Consider the following 24,811-nt stretch of genomic DNA (forward strand, 5'->3'; position numbering starts at 1 on the left):
CACATATGCATGCACACAAGCACACATATACATTGGCTTCAGAGAGTTTTCTGCAGAGTAAGATTACAAATCAACAATCCCACAATGTATATTTTGGGATTCTTTTTAAGCAGAATTTTTGCTCCAACAGAAAGTTGCAAGAAGGTTTAAAAACAAAAAGCTGCCAGGTCTTCAACAGAAAAAAGGTACAGTTCCCACTTCAAAACTCTCCTTAGGCTTACTTTAAGACTCCAGACATGTTGCATCCGACAATACATTATACAGAGGCATTTATGACATAGTTTTTCAATGCTCTTATATTTCATCATGCTCTATTGCCCAAGCCCTCTAGAAAACAGAGAACGGGGAGCATACCTAGAAGTGTCTTCACTCAACCACTTACCGCCCTGGCAGCCTGATCCCTCATGTTCCAGCCTACCTTTTGTAACTTGCTTTTATCTGCAGAGTGAGATAGGTTAAAGTATTCTTTCCTAGCAAGAGAAAGGATTTGGGCCTATCTTACAGTCTAAGCAGCTGTGAGTCATCGTGTCTCTTCTGAAGCCTGAAAAGCACCTGACCACCGGTGCAGAGAGCAGAAAGCACCCTTGGTAAAAGTCAAGATGCAGGGCACTCAGAAGTAAACTAAAAAATAATTTTAAACAGGTGCTTTTAGACTTTTTCTTCCACCTTTTCCTCTACAACGGAGCTTTGTCTCAAACACGGTCACACAATGATTCTATCTAGGAATATGCACCATGTTACTATAATCAAGCATTCCCCTCTTTGTGCAATACTGCCGTAACTGCCAACATGAGAGAGATGTAATCTAGTTTGCCTCTGGCATAATCAGGAGAAATCTTTTACTTTGCAACACTGCATGATACTGCTGCCGAACCAAAGGGAGAACAAAGATGCCCAAGCTGCTCTTACAGGGGAACAAAACAATTGAAGCGGAGAAAGATAGGCTTCTTTTTAAATGACTATTTGCAAGTGTGTGTGGTTTCGTCTTTTTTGTTTGTTTTAAGAAATGAAAGTCTAGGTCCTGATTTAAGAAGTATGTTTTAGATGAAAAAAAATGAAGGTTTTGCATGAGAAGTATGGCAAAAACTCTTGAGAATCACCTTTAACTCAAGTTCAGCAGAGGGCAGAACACTGGAACGCAGACACAGGAGTAATTCCTTCACCACAGTGGTAACAAGAAAGGATTTATTTCTGCCCTCTTGGATGGGCACCTCCTGCTGTTTTCCAAGTAGCCTGAGACAGCAGCAGCAGGCAACTTTATTTCACTTGGAACGATCCCAGGTCAAAATCCAGTCTCTTCTGCTTCAGCTACAGGCTCCATGTATCCCGAAAGCCTCAACACAAAAGACCTTTGTACTGTGGAAGTGCGGAGCCACCTTTACATACGTAGCCTTTTTTTTTTTTTTTTAAGAAAAGTCTTTAACAGCTTTCTAGCCCAAAGCAGTTCCATTCCATACAGCAAAAGGATGAACCCACAATTACAAATGAACACATGACCTGGGATTTTCGGCCGTTTAATCCAGGATGCAGACAGCTGCAGCAGCTCTTCCTTAGTGTGATGACAAAAAAGTGAGAAGAAATGCTCTCCTCCTCTCTCAGCTCAAGAAACAGAGTATCGCTAAGACATACCAGAGACATGCTATCATTTTAATACATCTTATTACCCATCTCCCTTAAGTCTGGACAATTAAAACTGCTTTTATTTAAAAGTCAAAACAAAATCATGAAGTCTTATCTTAAACAATGGTGAGTATCTGTACTACTACTGCTTAATAGGAACCGGGTTGCTTTCCATCTTTGAAAAATGAGCCATTTATGCTCATATAAGCATTAGAGCAGTAAGTAGTGCAGGAGAGAGTAGGTGAAGAGAAGAACACCTTATAAAAATCCAGTGGAAGAGAAAACTCCTTTAAGTGAGCTGCAAGTTGTTAAGTTTACTTTAAAAAGCCATCTCTTCTCAACTTAGATGAGAAGCATGCTAGCTGCAAATGTATAAATGAGAGCACATTCCAGCTATTTCTTTGCTGTCCTCTAGCGTCAGCTTTCTACACCAAGCAACGGGAAGAAACCTTGTTCTGTAGCCTTTTTTTTTTTTTTTTTTTTTAAATGCCTGTCCTATTGTGAACTTCAGTAGGCACATCAAGACCTTCCTAAAAAAGAGGTCAAATTTTCATCCAATGATAAGTTTTGGACAATGTCACTGTAGCACATGACTGCAACTAGAAATCTTCAAGCAGGAGATTTACCTCACAGGGAGAATCACAGCAGAATGGAGAATGCAAGTGATTTTGCTCCCAGCTTTTCTTTAAAAAAATGTTCATTTATGCACAACACTTGTGTAACTAACACTATAACAGAACTAACTTTCCTTCCTGACTGTTTACAATATACTTACAAATGCAGGTTGTTCTGCTTAAGAACATCTCTAGCCAACTCCAACCTATACTAGGCAGTTTTACCAGTGGTTTCAAGAGCAGACGTAGAGGAGCTCTATAAACAGTACAATTGTCTCTGCATTTAAGGGTTGGCACAGTAAAGTATCAAAAAAACTAAAATATTTAGTTATACTGATTTAAAAGAAAAAACCCACAAAACCACAAAAACCTTAACCAAAATAATAGTTGCACAAATCCTACCAGTTCATCAGTAGAGATCAGAGCTAACCAAAGATCTCCAGCACCCTCTTCTGGTTCATGGAGTACACACTCCACACTCGCAAGAAACATCCCTCCTGTTTAGGAGGCACCAATTATGACCCAGTTATGATAGACCTAAATGCTTGCTAATTGGATGCTACTGCCTGCACTCAGTGGTACTGGAGTGGATAATGTAGGACATCCTATTATTTTAAAAGTTTCAAGAAGAAATTTCAGCCCTTGCAACACTGTTCCTCTCAGTCTCAGTATGCATTATTTGTGTCACTGTATTAGTTAGAAGCTGTATGTCCGGGGCCAGAACCTTAATATGCACATGGTACAGACACAGGGAAAAACTGCATACAGGAGGCAGATGGAAGAGCAGAGGGCATTAACATGCAATACTGCCCAAGCGCCCGACAGAAATTAGAGCAGTCTGGCTTGTGAAGACTCCTCACTGTTTTGTTTCATTTTGGAAGGTTTGGGATTTTGCCAGACACCATCCCTGGGAAGGAAGAAAATAATGTAAATTTACTTGCTTCCAAAGACAGCACAGAAAAAAGTGTAAGGATTCCCTTTTCAAAACTGAACACGTGAACGACAAAATCTGGAATCACTGGACAAAGGCAGATGCCATCCTCTAAGATAAATGAGGAGTGATGCATAGGTTAGGGGTGTCTACGTTACAGAAAGCGGGACAAGCAATCCATGTTTAATGTAATTAGGGCAGGGGGAAAAAAGGAAGGAAGGAGCCAGAGATGATCAAAGATGGGAGTAGATTCTTTGCAACATCACTCTGAGACAGGCAGGGCAGCACTGTGCTACAGCCAGAGAAAGAGATGCTGCTGATGTGAGAACTAAGCTGATGAAAACGATTTCAATGAATGTGCTTTAAATAGACAGAATAGGTCATACCTTAGAGACACTACCCAGCATCGATCTGCAGTATTTACATGCAATACCTGAACCTAAAGACTGTGGAAGATTGAGAGAGGCAAGATAAATTAATAATTAGGAAGTGAAATGTGAAACAGTCAAAAGATGCTATTTAGAAATAAGAAAATAGAAAGTAGACCATGATTGGGAAGCTTGTTCTCTCAGCTAAGCGATACTGCTTCCAGCACTGCTTGGAGCCATTCACTTTTCTGCCTGTAATGGTGGTACTTTATTTCCTTCATGCAAATTGCTGTTGGGGCCAGGCTATACAACATAAAGCAGATTTTTTCCTCCTGGTGTTTGGGTACTCCAGAAATGAGCAATTACAGCTCTCCTCTCTTTTAATCATACTGGAGGTTTTCTCTCCCTGTAGTACGTAAGAGTAATAAGTCCTAAGTGTAGCAAAGTTCAAAGCCCTGGGCTTTCATCACTTTGCGCAGATACAGAAAGCACCCTTGAGGGACCACCATGCACAGAAAAATTATGAGGCCCTGACCAAGCAGCTGGAAGGGGAAGGATACAAGCACAGTCCTGGCATGGACAAGGACTGACTTTACCCTAGGACTTTGGCTCCAGTAAGCCAAAGACCAAGTCAAGCTTTCTGGCATGACAGGACCAAAAAAAGATCATGGCATGGGATAATACCATCAAGGTGCATGCCACAGAAGAGGTTTATGAGAGGACCAAAATTATGCTGAAGAAGTTCTTGGGAACAAGAACTTCCTCAAGATGACAGAGGTCAATCAGATGCCTGCACAGCTAAACACAGACTCCCACACGTACTCCAAGCTAAGCCACTACTCTACGTATCATTAAAGACCAGGAAAACCAAACATGAGCACAACCATTAAATTTGCATACGTCAACGTGTGATGACAACAGCAGTCAGCATATTGCTGCTGCTGGGCACTGCTAACACGAGCAAACATCATCAAACACCTTTTTCAGTGCCACAGATCCTTTTACCATGCAGCATTCCTCTGCAGGGCAAGAGCTCACCCTTCTCACCTTAACACCTACCCCTCCATACTGGTTCCTTTCTCTAACTGCCTGATTAAGCCAATTAAAATATTTGTGCCTTGTTACCCCACAGCTCTGACAAGATTATAGTTGTTTCAGAGGTCATTAGAAAAGTTTCTTCTTTGCTGAGGTTTTTTATTTATTGGGTAGTAAAGTCAATCTGTTCTGCTTTGGCCAATCCTAACTCAGTTATCTCGCACAGCAAAAACTCACACTGTTCAGGGAATCCATAGCAGTGGGGTATTTTTATCATTTTTTCTTAAACAATTAATCCTGAGACAGAAGTGGTCTCTTCTGGTTAGCCCTGGACATACTGCCTTCTCATGCGTTACCTGTACAAACAATTCCTTCAGACACTGCCCAGCAACTCATTACTCAGGAAGAAAGCGAGAACTTCATTTGCGCATTTGCTCTTTGACAGGGATTAAACACCATTAAAGCAATCAAGCACAAACTGCGTTCTTGTACTTACCAGTTTGCAATCAACACAGCAGTGGAACCAGGTTTGCAGGTCTTCACTGCACTCACCAGGTACTAGCTGTGCCACCAAAGATTTCCAGCTCAGCAGCTCTCTTCCCTCTCCCACAGCAATTACTTCCTATGAGTCTTCCTCCTTGCAGCTTCTGCTCCCCATCTTGCTCAGTATTTGTTCCCCCCAAATCCTGCTCAGCACCCTGCCACTCCTCCAGCTGGTTCAGCACTGAGACCTGCTGTCTCCCTCATACTGCTCCTCACAGCCCCCACTCCTAGTCAGCCTGCAAGGCCTCCTTTCTTCCCCCACCCCATTAGGCTGCCCAGGCCCACCTGAGAGCTAACAGACAGCTGCTAATTAGCAGCTGCTGCTCTAGACTGTTGAGCTAACCCCATCTCAACTCTCATCTGAACCACTGTCCATCCAAGCATTTTCTTCATCTGTTTTGGCTAAGAACACTAACACTGAGCTCTTTCACTGCCTAGCTCCATGAACTGTGTCTCTTTACAGTCCTCTTTGCCTTGTTCTTAATATTTCTTTAGCTGTCGTTTTTCCCTATTAGAGCAGTTCCTGCTCCAGCCTTACCTCACCACATTTGCTTCTGAAAGTCAGTTCCCACTGTAATCCCTACTCTTTCATCCTGCATCCTAGGGAAGAACCCAGCAAGTGAATCTTTGTGGTTGAAGACATCTTGGTCTATGCCCTGCTCACTGAGTCCAAACAGGCAGCTTCTGGGCCTGTTCTTTTGCTACTGACTCACTGCTTCTGTACCATAAAATAATCCGCCTAAAATACAAATATGAGAAGATAAGCCTTCAGAAAGTCTAACAGAAGCCAAACAAAAATATACATATGTATTTGCTAAAGAAAAATGCAGATTAACCCACACTGTAGTTGCCTAGTTTTGATCAATGCACGAGTTAAGCCATACTACCTATGTTCTTTCTTTTGATGTTGTTCAAGTAACAGCCTCACCTCTTGAGAGCACTCTGGCCTTTTCCCCCTTTCTTCCCTACTCTAGCAATGGTGCACCCTTTACATAAGAACATTTCCGCACCACTAGCTTTATTTGGAATACGCCTTCAATCCTCACCTCACAGGACTGTTTTGAGGTTCAGTCCAAAATCCTGTAAAGATTTTACAGGGGCTCTAGCCCTTTTTCCTAATCCATTTTTTCCATCTTAATTTTCCCCTTCTAGCAACAAACTACTCTAAAATCAGGACTACCATCTTTAAGCAGTAAGAAATATACTGAAAGAAAATTAAAGTCAAGTACTTGCAGGATAAGAAATACAGAACTTGACTGAAGGCTAGGAAACACAAGCCTGTGCAATCTTCAGACCCTTGCAGACATGCATTATTGGTTAGTCTTTAACTACCAATGAACACATACCATTCACTTGATACCACACCTGCCTTATTCAGTACTTTGGTTTTACATATTTAACACACATTGTCCAAACTGTACAAAACGCAAAAATCACTGGCCTCCACATAAGCATATCTCTGGTACTCTTCCACTGAGACCTTAACCAAGATAACCTTCCCTTCACATTCTTGTGATTAGCCCATAACATTATCCACTTTCTCCAAATAAAGTCACAGAATTGCTATGAAAATTTTCAGAAAAGTCAACATTCAATTAAAACATTCTCGTTCATAGCTAAACTGGAACGTGAATATAGTCCCACTTTTTCAGAATTTAACAACTAATTCCTTAATCTCAACTAATCACATGATTTTATTCTGTACAAAGATTATTTGTGCATGTTGACTTTGGAGGTGGACAAAGCAGAAATAAAACCATAAAGCGTAACTCAGAGCAGAGAAAAAGTGCTCAAGTGAGCAGTTTGTATGAGTGTAAAGTACAGAGATGTTTTATCCTCAAGCTTCTTTTTGAAATAGCTTTCCAAGGTAGACAAAAGCATCCTCCAACCTTTGGTAATGAAGCATTTCATAGCTTAGCACAAACAACAGCTTGATTCAGTAGGCTTCTTATAATACACATTGATCCCTTATGGACCAGCTCATTTCAGACATTACCATTTGAACGACGTCTCTTGTTGCCTAAAGCAATGTTACAGCAAAACAAAGAGATCTGACAACTGATGAGAAAGTCCTTCTTGTTTGAATATAATTTAAGTTCCATGTACCCTGGGTAGGAAAGAACCTGGACACTCACAAGAAGGGTCACCAATGATAGCAAGAGGTATAAATGGCAAGACTAGTAATAACTTATTTTCTAAGAAGAACTCTACAGTGTTCCCTTGTGTACGTGTGCACGTGCGTGTCAGATCGCTCAAATCCTGTTAATTTATTATCCATGTGTAAGACAAGACCACGACCTACACATCTCCAGTTGTTTCCTGAAATGCAGGATCCTAAATGATTTCCTATCTAGAGACTCTGAAGAAAGGAGGAGGATAGGAGATAAGTGCACACATGGACAATACATTTCAAAGCCTGCTAATAAGAAACTTCTCTTTGAGTGACTGTCCATTCGCATTATCTTCACTGGGTGACTCCAAAAAGCAATACTATATAGCTATAATGGAACAACGCAGCGATTTGGAACAACATAAACACCAGTTCCAGGACTGCTCTCTATCAAGTGATATTTTGGCTCTAAAAGCTACTCCAGTAGAGCAGCATTTGGTGAAGGCATAAATAAAACTGGACATTAACGCGAATGGATCCTCAAGCTCAGATAGGATACACTTTAACTCACTAAAGGTGGTTCTACTTCAGCAGTCTTGCAACAGGAAACAACAGGAAATGGTGCACACAAAGGTTAGGATAGCACAGAGCTCCCAAATACCAAGCTATCATACAGAGAAGAATAAGAATCAAATGGAAGACACCATACTAAAGCAGTCATTCTAGGATAAGCAGGATCAAAGCAACACATCATTTCTTACCATCAGCTAGACTGAGTAATAAATCAGAGGAAAAGCTACATCACCCCTTCACCCCGATGGGAGGCACAGAAGAGCAAGAAATCCGGATGCTCGCTGGTTTCAGAGAAGGTCAGAAATTTATCTGACACGAAGAGATCCATTTCAGAGTATCTGTTAACTTAGAAGATGCTAACTCAGGCCACCATGCTGCCAGTCTGGTAGTGTAGCAAAATGAAATAGCGCAGGCCACCAGGGTGCTAAAATTTCATCTTCCGAGAATTTTGAATTTGTTGCATCAGTTCCTAAATTTGACCGCTTCCTGGCGGACTGGAAGGAGTTTGCAGTTCTTCACTTCTGAAGATGAAACTTTTATCACCTGAACCAGGAATCTCCCGCATCCCTTAAGGGGAACTCTTTCCCTCATATTGCCCCAAGCTCCATTAGGCCGATATGGAAACGTTTGCCCAGACATCAACAATCTCACCACTTGCTGAAAAGCATTCCCATCTTCAAAGCAGGATCCTAGACCTGAATAGGATAGACTAGTAAATGGACATTTGCTCTGCAAATATGGAAGGGAGTATCATTCCTCTATAGGAATTGTGCATTTCCACATAGCAAGAGGCTGTCCAAGGACAACATATACAGAATCAACCTTAAATAGCAAGCACGCTCTCAGGTATCCTTGCAGGAATTTAAGAAGCACATGCCACCACAGACCCTGTAAGATCTCACTATGAGAGGGAACTCCACATGTCCATCAGAGGATCAAATCCGCACAAAACAGATGGAAACAAGGTGGTGGTAGGCACTGAATTTAGTATCAGAACAGTACTCTGTACAGACCAAATAGTAAAAGGTACAAACGTTTTTCTAAAACTGAGGCCTTTGTCACAAGTGAAACAGTACAAATGGATTTTTTCAGATGCTATTGTGTAGGAGAATACAATTCGATTTCCTCCATACTTGATAATATCTATCAAAGATTGGGATTACAAGCAGGAAAAGTCTCCTTCAGAATTTTGACTGGGTCCAATACACATCAATGGACAACTTCGCTGTAATCAACACTACTTGTCACTTCTTCTACTAGTTAAGAGAGGAAAAGGCCTTATATAAACTGATGAAAAAGGTCTCTCTGGTCATTTTAGATGAGATGAAGGAGCCACAGCTCTCCTACGATAAACAAAAGTACGCTTCATACCACTGGCAGGCAAGAGTACACATCTCTCATCACCAATTGATCAGAAAACTAGTGATTGATTGATCAAAATTATTTTCTTCAAAAGCAGGATGGGAAGAGGAGCCAAGAGGATACACTACACTGTCAGCAAAGACAGGCTGGGTAGAGAAGAGAAATTGTAGTGATTACTGCAAATTATACAAGTAATTATACATTATTACACTTGTAATTATACAAGTCTGTATGCAGCACTCAGTGATTACTTTAATGAAAGTTGAGCTCTCTGGGCCCAGCACTGACAAACTCTATATCCACTAAACACTGAGAAGTATCTATGAATCCTTTCCAGAACAGCTAAAAGCTAACTAAAGGAATAGGCAAGCTTAGTCCAACAACTTCTTAAGCCTTTAAGGAAGACATCCTAGCTGGTTTTGAATTGCTCTAGCAGAAGAAACAAAAATATATCCTCGAAAAGGATCATGATATAGGGACGACAGAAAAGGAAGGCTGATGAACAACTAAAATTACATTGCTCTGGGAAAGGGATAACCAAAGTCAAAGAGGGAAAATTTGTTTTGTTACATACTAATGAATCAGAGTTCACTCTGCTTTACAAACTCCTGCACTGAGCAAAATGGAGTGGAACAGGACAAAAGAACGTCTTCATACATTTTATGAAAGTAAAACAAGGAAAAAAACAAACTTCGTTTCAAGTGGTTTGGCTTACTAAAATCAATGTCTCTGCGTATAATCATGACTCCTAAGTGTGAAGAGGGGAGAGTAAACCTGATGAACTAGTGAGCTAGCTAGGAAGACAGCAAGGATTGAACAACTTTCCCAGGAAAATCAAAATTGAAGGCTCAACAGGAAACCGTTGAGAGTTCCTCAGTGAGTGAGCAAAGAAAGCGTTTCTTAGTAAGAGGGGAAGAAAGAGGCCCAATGCATTACTCAGCTTTGCTATAACTAACTATAATGTAAGGTTATCCAGTTCCTTAGTTGGAAAATCAAAGCTTTCCCACTTCTATCTCCTACTACAATGAGGGGCAAACTAACAGCAGATAGATAACCATTTAGCTAAAGGTTATACAGAACTTTTGACACCAGTTTCTGAACTAGCATGAAGGGTACTCTCTTACAGTTTCGGGGTGTAGAGAAACAGAAGTAATCCAAGTACCACTGTTATTTCTGTTTTAGTTCTATAAAGAGTAGTCTCTGTTAAAACCTGCAAATCTCGCAAGTCCATAAACTTAGTATAACATAAGTGTTCTACAATTACAGAATCTTCCCAAAGGATGGGAAGAGGTGACTTGTCACTGAACAGAAAACAGGAAAAACATTGAAGTCTATGTCCCACTTTGAGAGATGCCAAGGCAAGAAAGTTTTCAATTAGTAGCAAAATGAGTGTATTTACATACCACAAAGTGACTAGGATAGGCAGAAGACCCTGCTGATGACATGAAACAACCAAAAAAACCAGTAAAAACTGCATCAAGGTGCCAAAAAACAATTAAAAAAAAAACTGTGGGAGAGGGGGAAAGGAGAAAGATCTGCAAGGCATACAAGTAACAAAAGACATCATTATTGATATGGCAGTTTCCTTAAAGTCATTTTTATCCTTTTAAGTTTAGACAAGAGCACAGCATATTCCAATATACAGTGCCAAAATTAACGACCTCAACACTTGTATGCCTGCTCTAAGTAAAAACTTCACTTCATAGAAATCTATTTAAACTTAAAAAAAAAAAATACACACACACAAACCTACAAAAAACCACACACACTTCACACTCTTGGCCCAAAAGTTTTAGATGTCATCTTATAAAAAAACCTTTTCAAAAAAGGAAAAGAACCTCAACTTTATAAATATTTTTGCTCAAGTTTCACATTGCAAATCAGCAATATAAGACAGTGTAGTTCAAAAATATCTTGAAGGGGGGAACATCTACACATAAGCTATGTTAAAAAAGTATGTGACATCACAAAGAGCAGTTGTGCTTACAAATAATTCTATGTACCATTTGTACAACCTTGGGGAAAATACTTAAAGCTAAAAATGAACCAAATAAAACTGTAAGTAACACAAGATTAGTTTAAGAATGTGTGATAATAAGGAAAACAGTTTTACACTAAGTAACTGAAAAAAGTGCTTATTGCACAGGTATACTAACTTTGCTATAAAAGCATGATCTGGTGATAAAAATATTTTTACTCATTCTGAAATGCAGTCACTGCTGCCAGAGTACATTTAATGTAAATGCAAACAGAATTGTTACTAGATTAAAAAAAAAAAAAAACCAATACCCTTGATGCTATGCACTGAGACATTACTCTGTAAATCAGTTTATTTCCCATGTAGCGGACAAATCCAGTCAGTGTAATTATTTTTCTGCATGTGAATAATTTATCAAAGTGCTTATTTTCCCAAACAAATATGTTCACTGTGAGAACACTGGGTCTTGCAGTACCCCATAAAGCTTTCAAATTAAAGGTTAGTTCTAAAAATTTGGAACTGTAACATTAGGGTTTTTTTGCCGTAACAATGACTACACTACAAATGGCTAAAGAGCAATTATGTGTGGAAGAAGTAGAACAGTACAACAGCTCAATTAAGGAAAGGAGTTTTAGTGCACTTTGCTCGTTTTAGCCAGCATGCTACATTGCCCTTGCTGCGTACAAAGTGGACTTGAGGATTTCCATTGTAAGAAAGAAATGACTTGGCAAACAAAACACTGTGTCAAGCTGCCCCTTTTTTCCCTCATAGACTTGGACATTTTTAAGACAGAAGCTTTGCAAGACATTACACAATTCTTTTTGTTTTTATTATTAAATGAGAAAGTCTGATTTGTTACATTGTCACATTGCTAGTCAGAAATGCTGCAGTGATGAAGAAAGTCAATGCTGGGTCAACCCAAGTCCTCATTCTACAACATTCGTTTACAAAGAAATTATAGTAATGTTCAACACACCCAACACAACATTCCTTGCTTTCTTCAGAGAGAAGTCCCATCATTCTTCCTCTAATGGGGTATGTTACTACATAAATTAGATTTTTTTTTTTTTTTTGGACAATACACCCCCAAAATTTTCATGAGATCAAAACAAGCTTCTACTGATGTTAGAGAAATCTTCACACATCATCATCATCTGATGTATCGCTGCTGCTCGTCTCCGAATCCTCGTTCTCCAGAGCGGGTTTGAAAGTGCTGTTTTTCCAGGGGCTAAATTTAAAGTCACAGATGAGGCCATTTTTCAATATGCCATTTTTCCGAAGGCCATTTTTTTGTAACTGAAATGAAAATAAACAAGATGTATTTAGATAGATAAAAAGCTATGTACAACAATTAAGTTTCATTCTTTTCTGTATCTTCACCTACAGGCTACAGTAAACCTACAGTACTACCTATTATACACATATACACAAAAATTCACTTGAGTGCCTTCACTTCTGGATCAGCTACCTGGATGCAAGAACCTCCCACTGTGCTAAGTTAGACTCCTGCAGTGAGCAAGAGCTCTATCCTCTTCTGCTTCCTCACATTCCTTGCCCCAGTGATTGCTCCCATATGGTCTCTCCTGTGGGACAAATGCGCTTTTTTCCAGCCTGCTGCAAACTTCTGCACTAAGGGGGGGTAGCGTCTGAAATGAGGAAGGGGCCCAGGAAGAAGTATCCCATTCCCCATCTACCTGATGCAGTTGGAAAGCTGAGGATGGAAGAGAAAGGAAACAACTAGTTCTAAAAAAACCCACACAACTGAAACGTCAATCTCCCTAACCATCAAAATTACCAGAGACGCCCCTCAAAAGCAGGTATTAAGGACAGTCACCTGCAAGTTCATAATGGAACATTAACTTAGCATCACCTGTTCACTAATGACTTTGAATTCCCTCATCTCATCCTCTGTCAGTGGAGCACATGTTTCATCATTTTCACTGTCTTCCTGCCAACCCATCTCCTTTAACAACCTTTAAAATAAAGAGAACAACGTTAAGGAATTTGTTTCAGGCACTTAAGACTTTTCAAGCTTTGCCTAGGTAGATATGTAAAGATCTGTAATAAGTATATTAATCAGTCCATAATTATTATTTTTAAACAAAGAGCTAATATACAGAAGTATACATCTTAGACCTTTTAACATAAAGCACAGAGGCTAAAAAAGTTATCAGGTCCTTCACAGTTGGCCTTGTTTTACTTCTACACGTTTGATTTCAAAGGCTGCAAAAACTGAATGGTTAATAGTTTAACAACAGAACATATGATTTTCAAGCATATAGTCACACCATCACTTGCATGTACCAAGTACTACATTTCCTGCCACTAGGCTTGGCATACAAAATACAGCCGGCTGCCCTCTCCGCCAATCCACTAAACACAGGGCTGCAACAGCCAGATTTCATATTACCTTGGTTCCAGAGGTAGACCTTTATTTATTAATTGACAGCATTCCAAGACATAACCGTTCATAGCATAAACGGTCCAATTTCTCAAGTAAACTCTTACGAAAACCAGCCTAGAAAAAAAACCTGACAGCTTTTCATAGCCTCTTTCAGTGGAATGGCTGCTTTCCAAAACTACAGCAATAAAGAAAGCAAAAGAGACAAGAATTTGGATTATACATATGTTCAGCTGTTGATGCACAGGGTTTCTCTTAAAAGCAGATGTAGAGTTGGCATTATGAACTCTACAGCCCATTAAACTGATACCTCCATAGCCAAGAGATTAACCTAAGAAGGCATCCAAGACAAATGCATTGAATACCTCCAGTGACTTCGGCTAGAACATAGTATCTATCATATACCCAAGGTTCGAGCAGAACCTAAGCCAGTGTACCTTCGTTTTAAAGCAAGTACCTTCCTAAAGGGGAAAAGAACGCATTTCCTTTGCAAAGCTGCTCTGGTGGAGCAGTAGTAAACCTCCTCACAATTGGTGAGGAGAAGCAGAGACTCACACTGAGCTAATCTACAGTTTTGTCCTAGATAAAAGAGCAGCCATGAGGAACACTGACGGCGTCCCTCTACAGCAGCCAACACCAGAGACAGTCTCTCACCTCAAACCCACAGTATCTTATGCATCAAGTCTGGAGACTGTGACAGTGAACAGCGGAGGAGCTGCACTGCTCCTCAGTGACAGAATGCGCAAGCATGATTCAGGACCCAACGGCCTTATATAGTTGCTTTTCTAGCACATGCTAATGTCAGAGGCAGGAGAGATTTCTTGTCATTTGCTCAGGTATCAAGTATTGCCTAAAGGCAGATGAGGTCATTCCAGCACAGACAGACCATGACTAGGAGTGAGCTTTGGGATGAGGACAAGAGAAGAAAATGGAGATAAATTCTTCTGACGCCAAGCTGCTGAAATCCCAAGACATAAAAGTGCTTTAGCTAGTGCCATAAATGGGACAGCAGTATCTGGGCAGGAAGGCAGTGGTTTTAGGTGTGAAAAACAAGATTATCTGAGAGTGAAGACTTTACGATATTTAACAATGAAGATAATAAGAGGAAAGTTCTCTTGCTGCAGGGATCAGTGCCTTCTTCATGTAAACAATAAGCCTGTTGAGATTTTACGTTCGAGGAGGTAAAAGCTACTTCACTCCCTCCCTCCCTCCTTTCAAAAAGCTGCTTCTAAAGTACATGCCAGAATTGATAGAGGAATCCTAGGGCTGAAGAACATTGAAAATATGAAAATAGAAGTTAGATGAACTGACAACTGATGTCACATCAGGCACTTCATTTACTTAGATACCAACAAGAAAAGCCCTTCAATATAACCCTCCCCATACCAAATTCTGGATCCCAAAATAATAGGTTTGCACTGGGCAGACCAGCCGGTAACCAGTGACACACTGACAACTGTTAAAACCCAAATAAAAGCCTGGAATTGGAGTGGGAAAGAGCATCCCACAGTTTGTGAAAGAGGAGCTAAAGAAAAAAAAGGTTTACAGAGCAAATAAGAGAAATAGCATCCTCTGTAATATTTGGACCAAACTGGATGTAACAATGAGGAACAGCGTAATCAGAAAGCTGGAGAAATAATATGCAAGTTTTTTAGGTTTTCTTTGCGGGGGGGGGGGGGGGGGAGGTGGCTTTTTGTTTGTTTTTTAAAAGAAAATGTGCATTTGTACATATACATACAGACAAAGACTCTGTTACGCAGGGCCAAATTCAGTTCAATAGTAGTTATTTTTAGCAACAGTAATTTGTGTTTAAAAAAGTTTTATAGCAAGCAAGTTAAGATGTTAATAATATTATACATGTATATGTAAAGTTTTATAGCTTCTGCTAATGTAAATAAAACTTAGGGTAATTTTAAGCAACATCATCTAAACTTAGGACTTCTGTCCCTTTAAGGCAGCACCAGGCTTCTAGAAACGCTTAAAAGAAAGTGAACCACATTCAAAAAAAAGAAGAAAAATAGATCTGAAATTAGCCAAAGTTAACACGAACAGGACGAGTACACAGTCACTGCACACTGCAGCTGAAGGGGAGCCCAGACATGCTTTATACAAGATGTGCCAATACTTTTATTAGGTATGCACAACTATCCAAAAGTTAAGCTGGTCACAGCTGAAGGACTGATGCAACATAGAGGGATTGTGTGCCTCCGGAACACCACGAGGAAAGAAGCTTGCCCAGAAAGCTGTGTGAGGGATACCGTTTGAAACAACCAACGAGATTTAGATTTCACTCCTACCTTCTAGTCTAATATTGCTGTCAGCAGCCTACAGCAGCAAAGGATTTTTGTCTCCATTGCCAATGGAGGAAAAAAAAGGAACATAACAGAACAGGGTGCCTTTCACTTTTCATACTCATGAGAGAGAGGAGGTCGTGCGAGTTCCCTCTGTAGGTACTACAAAAGGAAAAAACCCCTAGTCCTAATGTGTACATAGGATCTATCACTCAAAAAGAATGCTGCATTTCTTCAGTTACCAGAAACAGCAGGAATTAAACAGACCTCAATGACAAGCTCACCTCCAGACTTTGAGCTATGATTTCTCAGCAGCACCATTCTCTATCAGCTGCCACTGCAGTTACCTCTATGAGATACTAGAAATATGTTTCAATCCTTTTCTAAATTTACTTGCTCCCTTTCCATTGTCTTGTGATGCTACTGATAGTATCAACTAAAGTCAGCTATAGAAGTAATTAATTTCCTCATTTCAACAAGGAGGAGAAACTGTGTTACAAAAGATGTTAATTTGAGCATTTCCAGTACTACTAACAGATAGGAGTTACGTGCATTATTCTTTCCAGATATGCAAACATCACTGGCGGAGAGATGAAGGTCATACTTCAGTTTGCTTCTTTATAAAGAAATACATCAAAACTTCGCAAAAAGCAAGTTTAAGATGTCAGGACACAACTCCAGTAGAAGCAAAGTTAGACTTTTACAAAATTCTTGTCTTTCATACATTCTCAGTTTTCAGATTCTGATTTCTGAGCTGGTCAGAATTTAAGACAAGCTCACTTACCATGAAGGAAAAACTTTTTATATAAGAGTACATACCTATGTTCTGCCTCAAGTGAGCTTGAAAGAACATCCGCCTGAGGGAAAGTTGAAGATCGAATGATCTGTTGAGATGTAATTGAATCATTTCCATTCTCTTGCGGAATTTCATTTTCAAAATTTCGGTTTATATCTCTCTCATGATGAGGACTGTTGCTGTTATGTAAGTTAAAGGAGTCATCATCCTGTCAAAAATGATAATATATTACATAATTCCATTCACAAATAATCCTCTGCAAATGCTGAAATTCAGTGATTCTGTTTTAAGTTACTCTTAAATGGAGAAACTCTACGCTACTTCAAGGAATAATTGTGTTCGCACTTTAAGAGTTTGCAACACCCAGATACTACAGAAACCTTAAATTACACCGCTGATCAAGTAAAGAAGAAAGCAGTAACTCCATGCTCCGCCTCAAACTGTTTTTCTACACAGTTTGTGTCAAACATCTCTTCAAATCCAAACTTATTTAAGCTGGTTTTCATATTTTAAGAAATGGTAAGTTATGTGTTGAAATTACTAACAAGGTTTCCAGTTAAATCAATATCAGAGCTGTGTGTGTCAGGAACAATTTGAAAGCAAGAGAGCTAGATTTACTTCACTGAAGCAGCAGGCTACAACCACCATACTTCAACCAGCAAATTCATCTGCCACATTCAAAAAGATCAGATGTTGCTCTTTAAATCCAGTCAACATCTTCCCCTACACACACACACACCCCACAGCACTTCTCCCAGGCTGCTGTTACAGGAACTATACCTTATCTAGTCAAGAAATAAGAACTAGGAAGAAAGTGTATTTAACAAGCTGATTAAGTTCACTCAGATATTAGAAGCTCTTAAATCCTCTAGCCAGAGTTGTTTCTTTCGATTCTACTCATTCAGCAACTAGCAACTTATTCAGTAATTAGCCAAGTAGCCTTAGACGTTTTACCAACTGTGAAAAACAAAAAACGAGAGTGGGATTATCTAGCTAACACCCTTTTGACAATAAAATCCATACACGTGGTATGTAACAGCATTAACCATAGCAGGAAGCAATCATTCAATCAGCCAGTTCTGCACTTGTGAGGAATCATACTTCAGAGTCCAGGATCAAGACCATCATCCTTAGTTTCCTTCTGCTCTCAGTGTTATCTGCTTCCAGAAATTTTAGAATGGCGAGCAAGAATTAAGAACAAATATCCCAATAAACACATGTTCAGCTGTTAAACTGTAAGTCTAGAGAATGTCATTCAAATGATCAAAGAAAATTCATAGAAATATTTACAAATGTTAATATATTAGGGCAAAATAACTTCTTGCAAGCATGATTCAGCTGCTGATCATGATCTGCCTCATTATGTTAGAGATGAAGTCTGTTACTGCAGGCTTTAAAATCCCATCAAGAGGATAATATTATGAAAGATTGTTGCGTGGCTATCTCCCTGTCTACTCAGGTGCACACTATGCTTTCTTTTTAGGATCATTAAAATTAACTTTGAAGTAGGACAACTATTACAAGTACATGATTTGCTAACCTTTAACCTTTTTTGATGTCTATTAGTGAACCAGCAATGGCAGGGAACAAGATGCATGCGCTTAACAGCTAATACAGCAAATACTCCAGACAACACCTTATGTATACCTGTCCAAGGACATTAAGACTTTCAACAACTAAAACACTATTTTTCTCAAAATATACTGATTCTGAAAGTCAGCTGCGTACAACGGGATAACCAAATGCCTTGGGTGTAAGCATCGCGAAGATATTAAGAACTCAAGACAATTTCAGGACCAGAAACTCCCAACTTCATATTTCATTTCGCAGAATTCTGAGATTCAAGATAGTGCTTGCCAAAATATCTTTTTAATCTTAAATCAAGCTCTGTTTCTTAAACATACACAAACAACATCACATCCAATACCCTCCTAAAGGGAAACACACTCAACCATACAACACTTAATGGAAAGATATAGACCATTCCTAATGGAATGGTACACTTACATTGTACAGTCCCATTACAGCAAATTTTATTATAAAACATAAAATAGAAACAGGGTCAGAAGTCACTCTTCCCATTATAAGGAACGCGCACTGGCATCACCTCTCACGTCCCTGAATCACAATAGTCCTTCCCCAAAAACATCCATTTTATTAATTTTGCTGACCTGTTGTTTGTGCCTCCCCCCCCCTCCAAACCACTTCACTCATTTACAACAACCATAGGCTTGGAACAGCTTCATCAGGGAGAACACGCTACTTGACTAAGCATGACAAGAACACTTATGGCTTGTTGCTAGCTGGCAGCACTGATGCACTATATCCTCAGGTGCCAGTTAAACACCGCATAAGCCAATCCACATTGAAAGAAACCTGACACATTATATCATAAGCCTCCCAGCTCTCAATTAGAAAATAAGAGATATACGCATAAATTAAACTATTGCTCCTACGACTAGACTGAGACAATTTCTGGCTATCTGAACATTCCAATTAGATAGCAAATAGTCTGAGAAGTAGAACTCTAAAAGCTTGGATCACATTTTTTCATCAACTGTTTTATAAGATAAACAGTCAAGATGTGAAACACCGCTCTACAGAAAGATTAGGTTATGGTACTAAGCTTTTTTTTGTTTGTTTTTGTTTTTGTTTTTAATTGTTGCTTAAGACATAGGAGTGCCTGATGCTATTAGGATATATGATCAGATCCTACAGGAAGGAAGAGCTAAGTAGCACTGGAGAAAGTAGTACTTGAGATAAATGACCTTTTGATGAATTTTTTAAAAAGTTATTTCTTGTATTTAGAGAGCTAAGGCCATGACTTAACTCCTTCACAAGTTTCTTCCACAAACTTACTTTTCTTGGCATGGTATGTCTGTTTACGGCCAAAGAAAAAAGTAATTTCTGTTCAGTCTGAAACCTCTCACTGCTATCTCTATAACAGTTATGAATTAAAATACCTTCTCTTGCCCAGCATGATTCTCGTCTTCATGTTCCTCTTCCACTCTATCTCGTTTCAATGCTTTCAAAAATTCACTCTTCTTATCAGTCCGCATTCTTGTCAATTTTGTTAAACGAGGCTGACCAACTTTGTCAACAGGGGATGAAGAATTTGACCGATTACACTAAGGGAGAGGTGAGGAAAAAAAGAATATTAGAAGATTATCCATTTAGAAAACTTTGAATGAAAAAGCAAAAGTGTCTAAGACATCTCTAGTTTCAAGTTTCATGTATATCCACATCCAAAACCAGAGGGAACATATTTGTATTTCAGTATATATAGTTCTTATGTAGGATGCATATTTATGAATTCATGGAGATGCAGACTTACGGAGCACTGTTAATGACAGGCAGACCTCCACAAACAAATCATACCACTAGCAGTTTTTCAGTTTAAACCTAAATTATATTTCCTAATGCACCATTTTTACTCCACAGCAAACCTACAAAGCTAACTGTCCAGCATTCAAAGGCCACTGACATTCCTTCCATATTTCTATCATATGAACATCCACAAAAATAATATTTAATACAGTTCTACGTAAATACTGATTCAGTCAGGTAATCAAGCTAAAAAATGGATGGATTTGATAAAAGACAAACAAATACACAGACTTGTTTTACCTCTTTCACTGAATTCTGTGATACGCTAAATGCCTTGGCAGTTGATTTGAAAGCACTGAAATTGCCAATATTATATGCAGATTCATGAGGAAATGGATTCCCAAGTTTATTTTCTTTTGTTTGGCTTTTCCACTGTGTCGGCTAAATAGAAGTTTAAACAAAAATTTAAAGATTCATTAGCTAAAACAGGATTGTTTTCAAGGTTCTTTAGAAAAACTATTAAGCAGAACTAAATCAGTAAAACTAAATCTACAATCATAATTTAGTGCAAACATCTTTCTCTTGTGGAAGAGACTGCAACAGATATAAGCAATTCATCCTCCCTCAAATACTGTTCACACCTTTAACACAGAGTTAAATTTAAAAACAATTAAGACTCTGCTATTTAATGCATTAAGAACTGAAATACGAGAGTCTTTCAGATCTGAAAGTAGTGTTTTTAATGTAGTAAGAGAATTAGAACAACTTCATGAGATCAATCAGGAGATGAACAGGGACCAAAACGACACTACTAGGTTGCAACATCACTACATCAATAACCGGGAAAAATTCTGAAGGTACTTTTATGCAAACTGTAGTTCTCCACTAGATATTTACTCTTTTGTTTAAAAAAATGGAGTAGTAATGGCTTTTATCTAAGTTAAAAAAAATTCTTCTCACACTCACTTGGGACAGCTCTTGCACACCTTAAAAAGGGTGAATCAGAAAGAGATCAAAATACAGTACAGCTTAAAAACAAAAATAAGGAAAAGTGTTTCCAGACACTTTCGGGGTATGCTGCAATTATATCATGCAAGACTTGAAAGCATAATACTCTAGGAACTGTACTCTTGGGGTGAAGCAAGCACATTCAAAGCTGGAGCATGATTTTTTTCAGCCTGTTGTTCATGTCACCGGTATCCAAAACTTACTTTTGCAGGTGGAGTGGCTGGTTTAGGGACTAATCCTTTATAAACACTTGTGCCAGTTCCATTCTTGACTGACTGTGAATGAAGACTTCCTACTACAGGGAATCCAGATATCTGAAGTTCTTTAGTACTGCCCTTTTTAATGACCAGCATTCTTGGAGATCTAGACTTAGGATTCAAAGGATACTCTAGGGGAGGGGGGAGAGAGGGAAAAAATTATATATATATAAAAAAATAAAAATACACACACTCTTAAGTTTCTAGTTCATAGGGTACTAGGTGGCCATACAGTCCAGAGCAAGCAGAAACTTAGTCCAGCATCAGCTTCATCAGTAACACGTTACACAAAGTTGGATAAATAGTAGTTCTGCTCCATTTTCTACAGTCGTCATTCGTAACATTATTTGACTTGGCATGGCAGGAATTTTAGCTTTTGGAAAATAAAGCTATTCTTCAGTCAAAGAAGAGAGCTATATAGCATTTTTTTGCAAACCCAAATACTATTAGTTGTTAGTAATTATCTAATCTTCAAAGATTATAGTTTCTATATTTCAGTTTAAGGTTACTAAAGAATAATAGTAAATATTTATTAAAAGCTCAGTTTAGAGTCCAGTGTTCCACATGGACTCTGGATCACAGCAATGACAGCTTTCTTTACCTCTACACCTCATGTGGGCGTAACAAAACTTTTGAAGCTCAGCCTATTATTTCCAGGTTCAAGAAAGCATTAATTGGAGAGATACAGTCAACTGTATCAGTTGTACAGTCAACTTCCCCTAACACTCACATGGTCACATCCTATATACACAAGGTAAAACGGCATCAAGCAAAAGCATATATTTTTTTAACAGACATTTAAAGGGGATGGTAAAATTCCTCCTCTCCTGAATATTAAGTTTCCTTGGAAAAGAGATAAGAATAGCCTTGATTTCAGTTTTTCAATTATAATACAAGGCCTGCAATAGCAGATATGTAATAAAGCAAGATACCAAGCCGTAAACTGTAACAAGTTGCTGCGCTGTAGGTTACATTTCTGTTTAGCTGACAGAACTGTTCCTTCCTTCGCTTGTGAAGGAGGATACCTGAAGCCTAGAAAACGACTACTACTTCAAATCAAATTGAGCCACATTATGCTGCAGCCAGAATGCTACAAAGGTTGTATTTAAAACCTACAGCACTGTAAAGTAGTAGCCAAATGCATCAGGTGGAGATGAGAAAACAACCCCAAACTACAGTTCAGTTCACTGCCCATTCTCATCATTGGCTTTGTAGTACATAAGTAATTCATAAACACAGGCAACGTGACTGAAGACATTTGCTTCCAGAAAGGGACCTTAAATCTCAACAAGTTGGTCTGCTCTCCCCACCCCTCCCAAGTTTCTTTTCAAGTTCTTCTAACATCTCTACTGAATTAGAGGCATTCTTTTATGAAGTCTTCAGCCAGCAATCACACTACCAGTTTAGCCCACCATCATCCCATTTCCTAGAATCCTTGATGTCTTTACAAGGAGAGGTATACCTCTTCCAGGACAAGAATCTTAGTTGTGCCTGCATCTACCGACCAACAGAATGATACCCAAATAGAAATGTCGTAACCAAGTTTCCTCAAATTCAAGTCATACTACTGCAATATTCTAAAAAACAAACAAAAAACAAAAAACAAAATTCCCACCTGTTTCAAATAAAATAACTTCAGATCCCTGCTACATTTTTATATTACAAAGCCAAAAATACTCACCCCACACACCTGCAGCTAAAGATTTATTCTGGTTTGGTTCTCTCTCATATTCAGGATTCAGTGATGGCTGAAAGGAAGTTTCAGCATAATTAAAAATGAAATTCAACAGTAAGTTTTTAAATCTGGAATCAATGAAATAAAGAATCACAATAAAATCTGAAGCATACCCTCTGCTAAAAAAGGATTTTTAAATGGAGACACATTAGACTCTTCCCCCCAGGACACATCCAAATAGATAAATGCTCACTTGTTACTTTACTCTTCTCCAACACAATATCTCAGGCAGCAGTCAATACAGTTACATAAACTGTGCAGAGAAAGCAAAAAACAGCGACGTACAGTTCTTCAAAAAGGAAGCTTACTCTTCCTCTTACTTCCTACAATTCTAGGTTGAAGCGTGTGACCTCAAATGGCAGGTGGCAGAAAGATCACTGTTAGTACTTCAGATTTCCATTAATGTAGTCATGTAGAATTTTTAATACACACACATGCCACAGTAAACTGCAGTAAGATATTATGAAATAAACTTAGAATCCATTCATAATTTCACTTACAAACACTTAAGTTTCATTTAAACACTTAAGTGACAATAACAAAAATAACAGTAAGAACTGGAGATAAAAAGAGAAACAAGTTAGTGGACAGATGACTAACACCCTCTTACCTATGGAAAGGGTGATCCCTCATAAGATGATCTGTAACTGCTGAAATCTCATCAAGTAGCTTGCAATGGACAAAATGGCACTTGCAGAAACAATGAAAGCTTGTTTATTATAATTACAATTAACTTACAAAATCCTCAGCCTCAAACTGTTTGGGTTCTTCCTTGTCTTCCTTTTTCCCAGTTTCATTTTCAGGTACATTATTTTCATGCAGTCCTTGGCTTTTTCCACAGTGGAAAGTGCTGGTACGAGTGCGGGAACCTCCGCCATGATATCCCCCACGATGGTTTATATTTTCTGTACCATTTCTGCCTTGTGAACGCCAACCATTTTTCTCTTTTCTCCCAAAATGCCCTTAAGATTTTTAAATTTTAAAGAAATGTAATTACAAACAGTTTTGAAAGTATGTTCTACTTTTGTAAAATCGTTAGAGGAGTTAGGCAAGCAGCTCTATACTGGGGAATGCGATAGCATGGTGAATTTAATTTATATTCACATAAGCAGCAGGGTAGAATCTCACAGAACAGTACTAGAGAAAGGCAGCAGTCTGACATTACGACTAGTCAAATTCCTTTTCTGACTGCTCGTTTATGTTGCTGGCTATAAAGTTAATTTCACATTCTTATTCTTTTTAAGAGAGAAATACACCTGCAAGCACATTACTCCAATCACTAGTCATCATATCCTGTCCTAAAAAAATGTCTTTCCAGACCTCTGTTCTACTACAGAATAAGGCATCTAGCCTAGGACAGCTATTATCTTTAGATTTTTTTCTAGCTAGAGCACTACAAAACAATGAGGCAGATGTATACAAGACGTTCAAGATAAATCATACCTCCATTAGGCCTTCCAATATTAGGATCAAACCCATCTGAAGAGTTGTGTCTTCTGCGATTTGCTTCATAACGACTCTCTGTCCACGAAAAATTTTCAGAATGTTTCTCGAAGTTCAGTGATGACTGGAAAGGAGCATAATTAGTAGACTGAAATATCTGATTACTAACAAAACTGAGTTATCGGGGCTAATGTGCACATTATTCATGGTATATACAAACCACTTTAAAAAGGATTTTGAATGCCAGCTCATACAGTAGCTCTAAAGTATGCATATGTTCAGAGTTATGTCATTAACTTCCACGCTACTAAAAGCTGCATCTTCCACTTCGAGACATTGAAACAGAGCTGCTTGCGTCATAAGGAAGGAGGACAAAGGGTAAAAGTCCCAAGTGTTTATTTTGGTTTTAGTTTGGTAGT

At 38.7% G+C, this 24,811-nt stretch overlaps 1 protein-coding gene across 8 annotated transcripts in view; it reads right to left on the reverse strand.

Moving 5' to 3' along the window:
- Window positions 1–11,941: 11,941 nt before the first annotated feature.
- Window positions 11,942–24,811, reverse strand: part of LOC138064029 (vasculin) — a 34,986-nt gene continuing 22,116 nt past the window's right edge. For all 8 annotated transcript variants that reach the window (XM_068924637.1, XM_068924640.1, XM_068924639.1 and 5 more), the window contains 9 exons: window positions 24,393–24,516; window positions 23,688–23,911; window positions 22,896–22,962; window positions 21,161–21,345; window positions 20,250–20,390; window positions 19,586–19,750; window positions 16,646–16,830; window positions 13,005–13,107; window positions 11,942–12,430 (listed from right to left, as the gene is read on the reverse strand). In XM_068924637.1, the coding sequence (XP_068780738.1) occupies window positions 12,272–12,430; window positions 13,005–13,107; window positions 16,646–16,830; window positions 19,586–19,750; window positions 20,250–20,390; window positions 21,161–21,345; window positions 22,896–22,962; window positions 23,688–23,911; window positions 24,393–24,516 (1,353 nt within the window). In that variant the 3' untranslated portion in view covers window positions 11,942–12,271. The remainder of the gene's footprint in view (window positions 12,431–13,004; window positions 13,108–16,645; window positions 16,831–19,585; window positions 19,751–20,249; window positions 20,391–21,160; window positions 21,346–22,895; window positions 22,963–23,687; window positions 23,912–24,392; window positions 24,517–24,811) is intronic.

The sequence above is a fragment of the Struthio camelus genome, chromosome W (assembly GCF_040807025.1).
Source record: "Struthio camelus isolate bStrCam1 chromosome W, bStrCam1.hap1, whole genome shotgun sequence".
NCBI classification, from domain to species: Eukaryota; Metazoa; Chordata; class Aves; order Struthioniformes; family Struthionidae; genus Struthio; species Struthio camelus.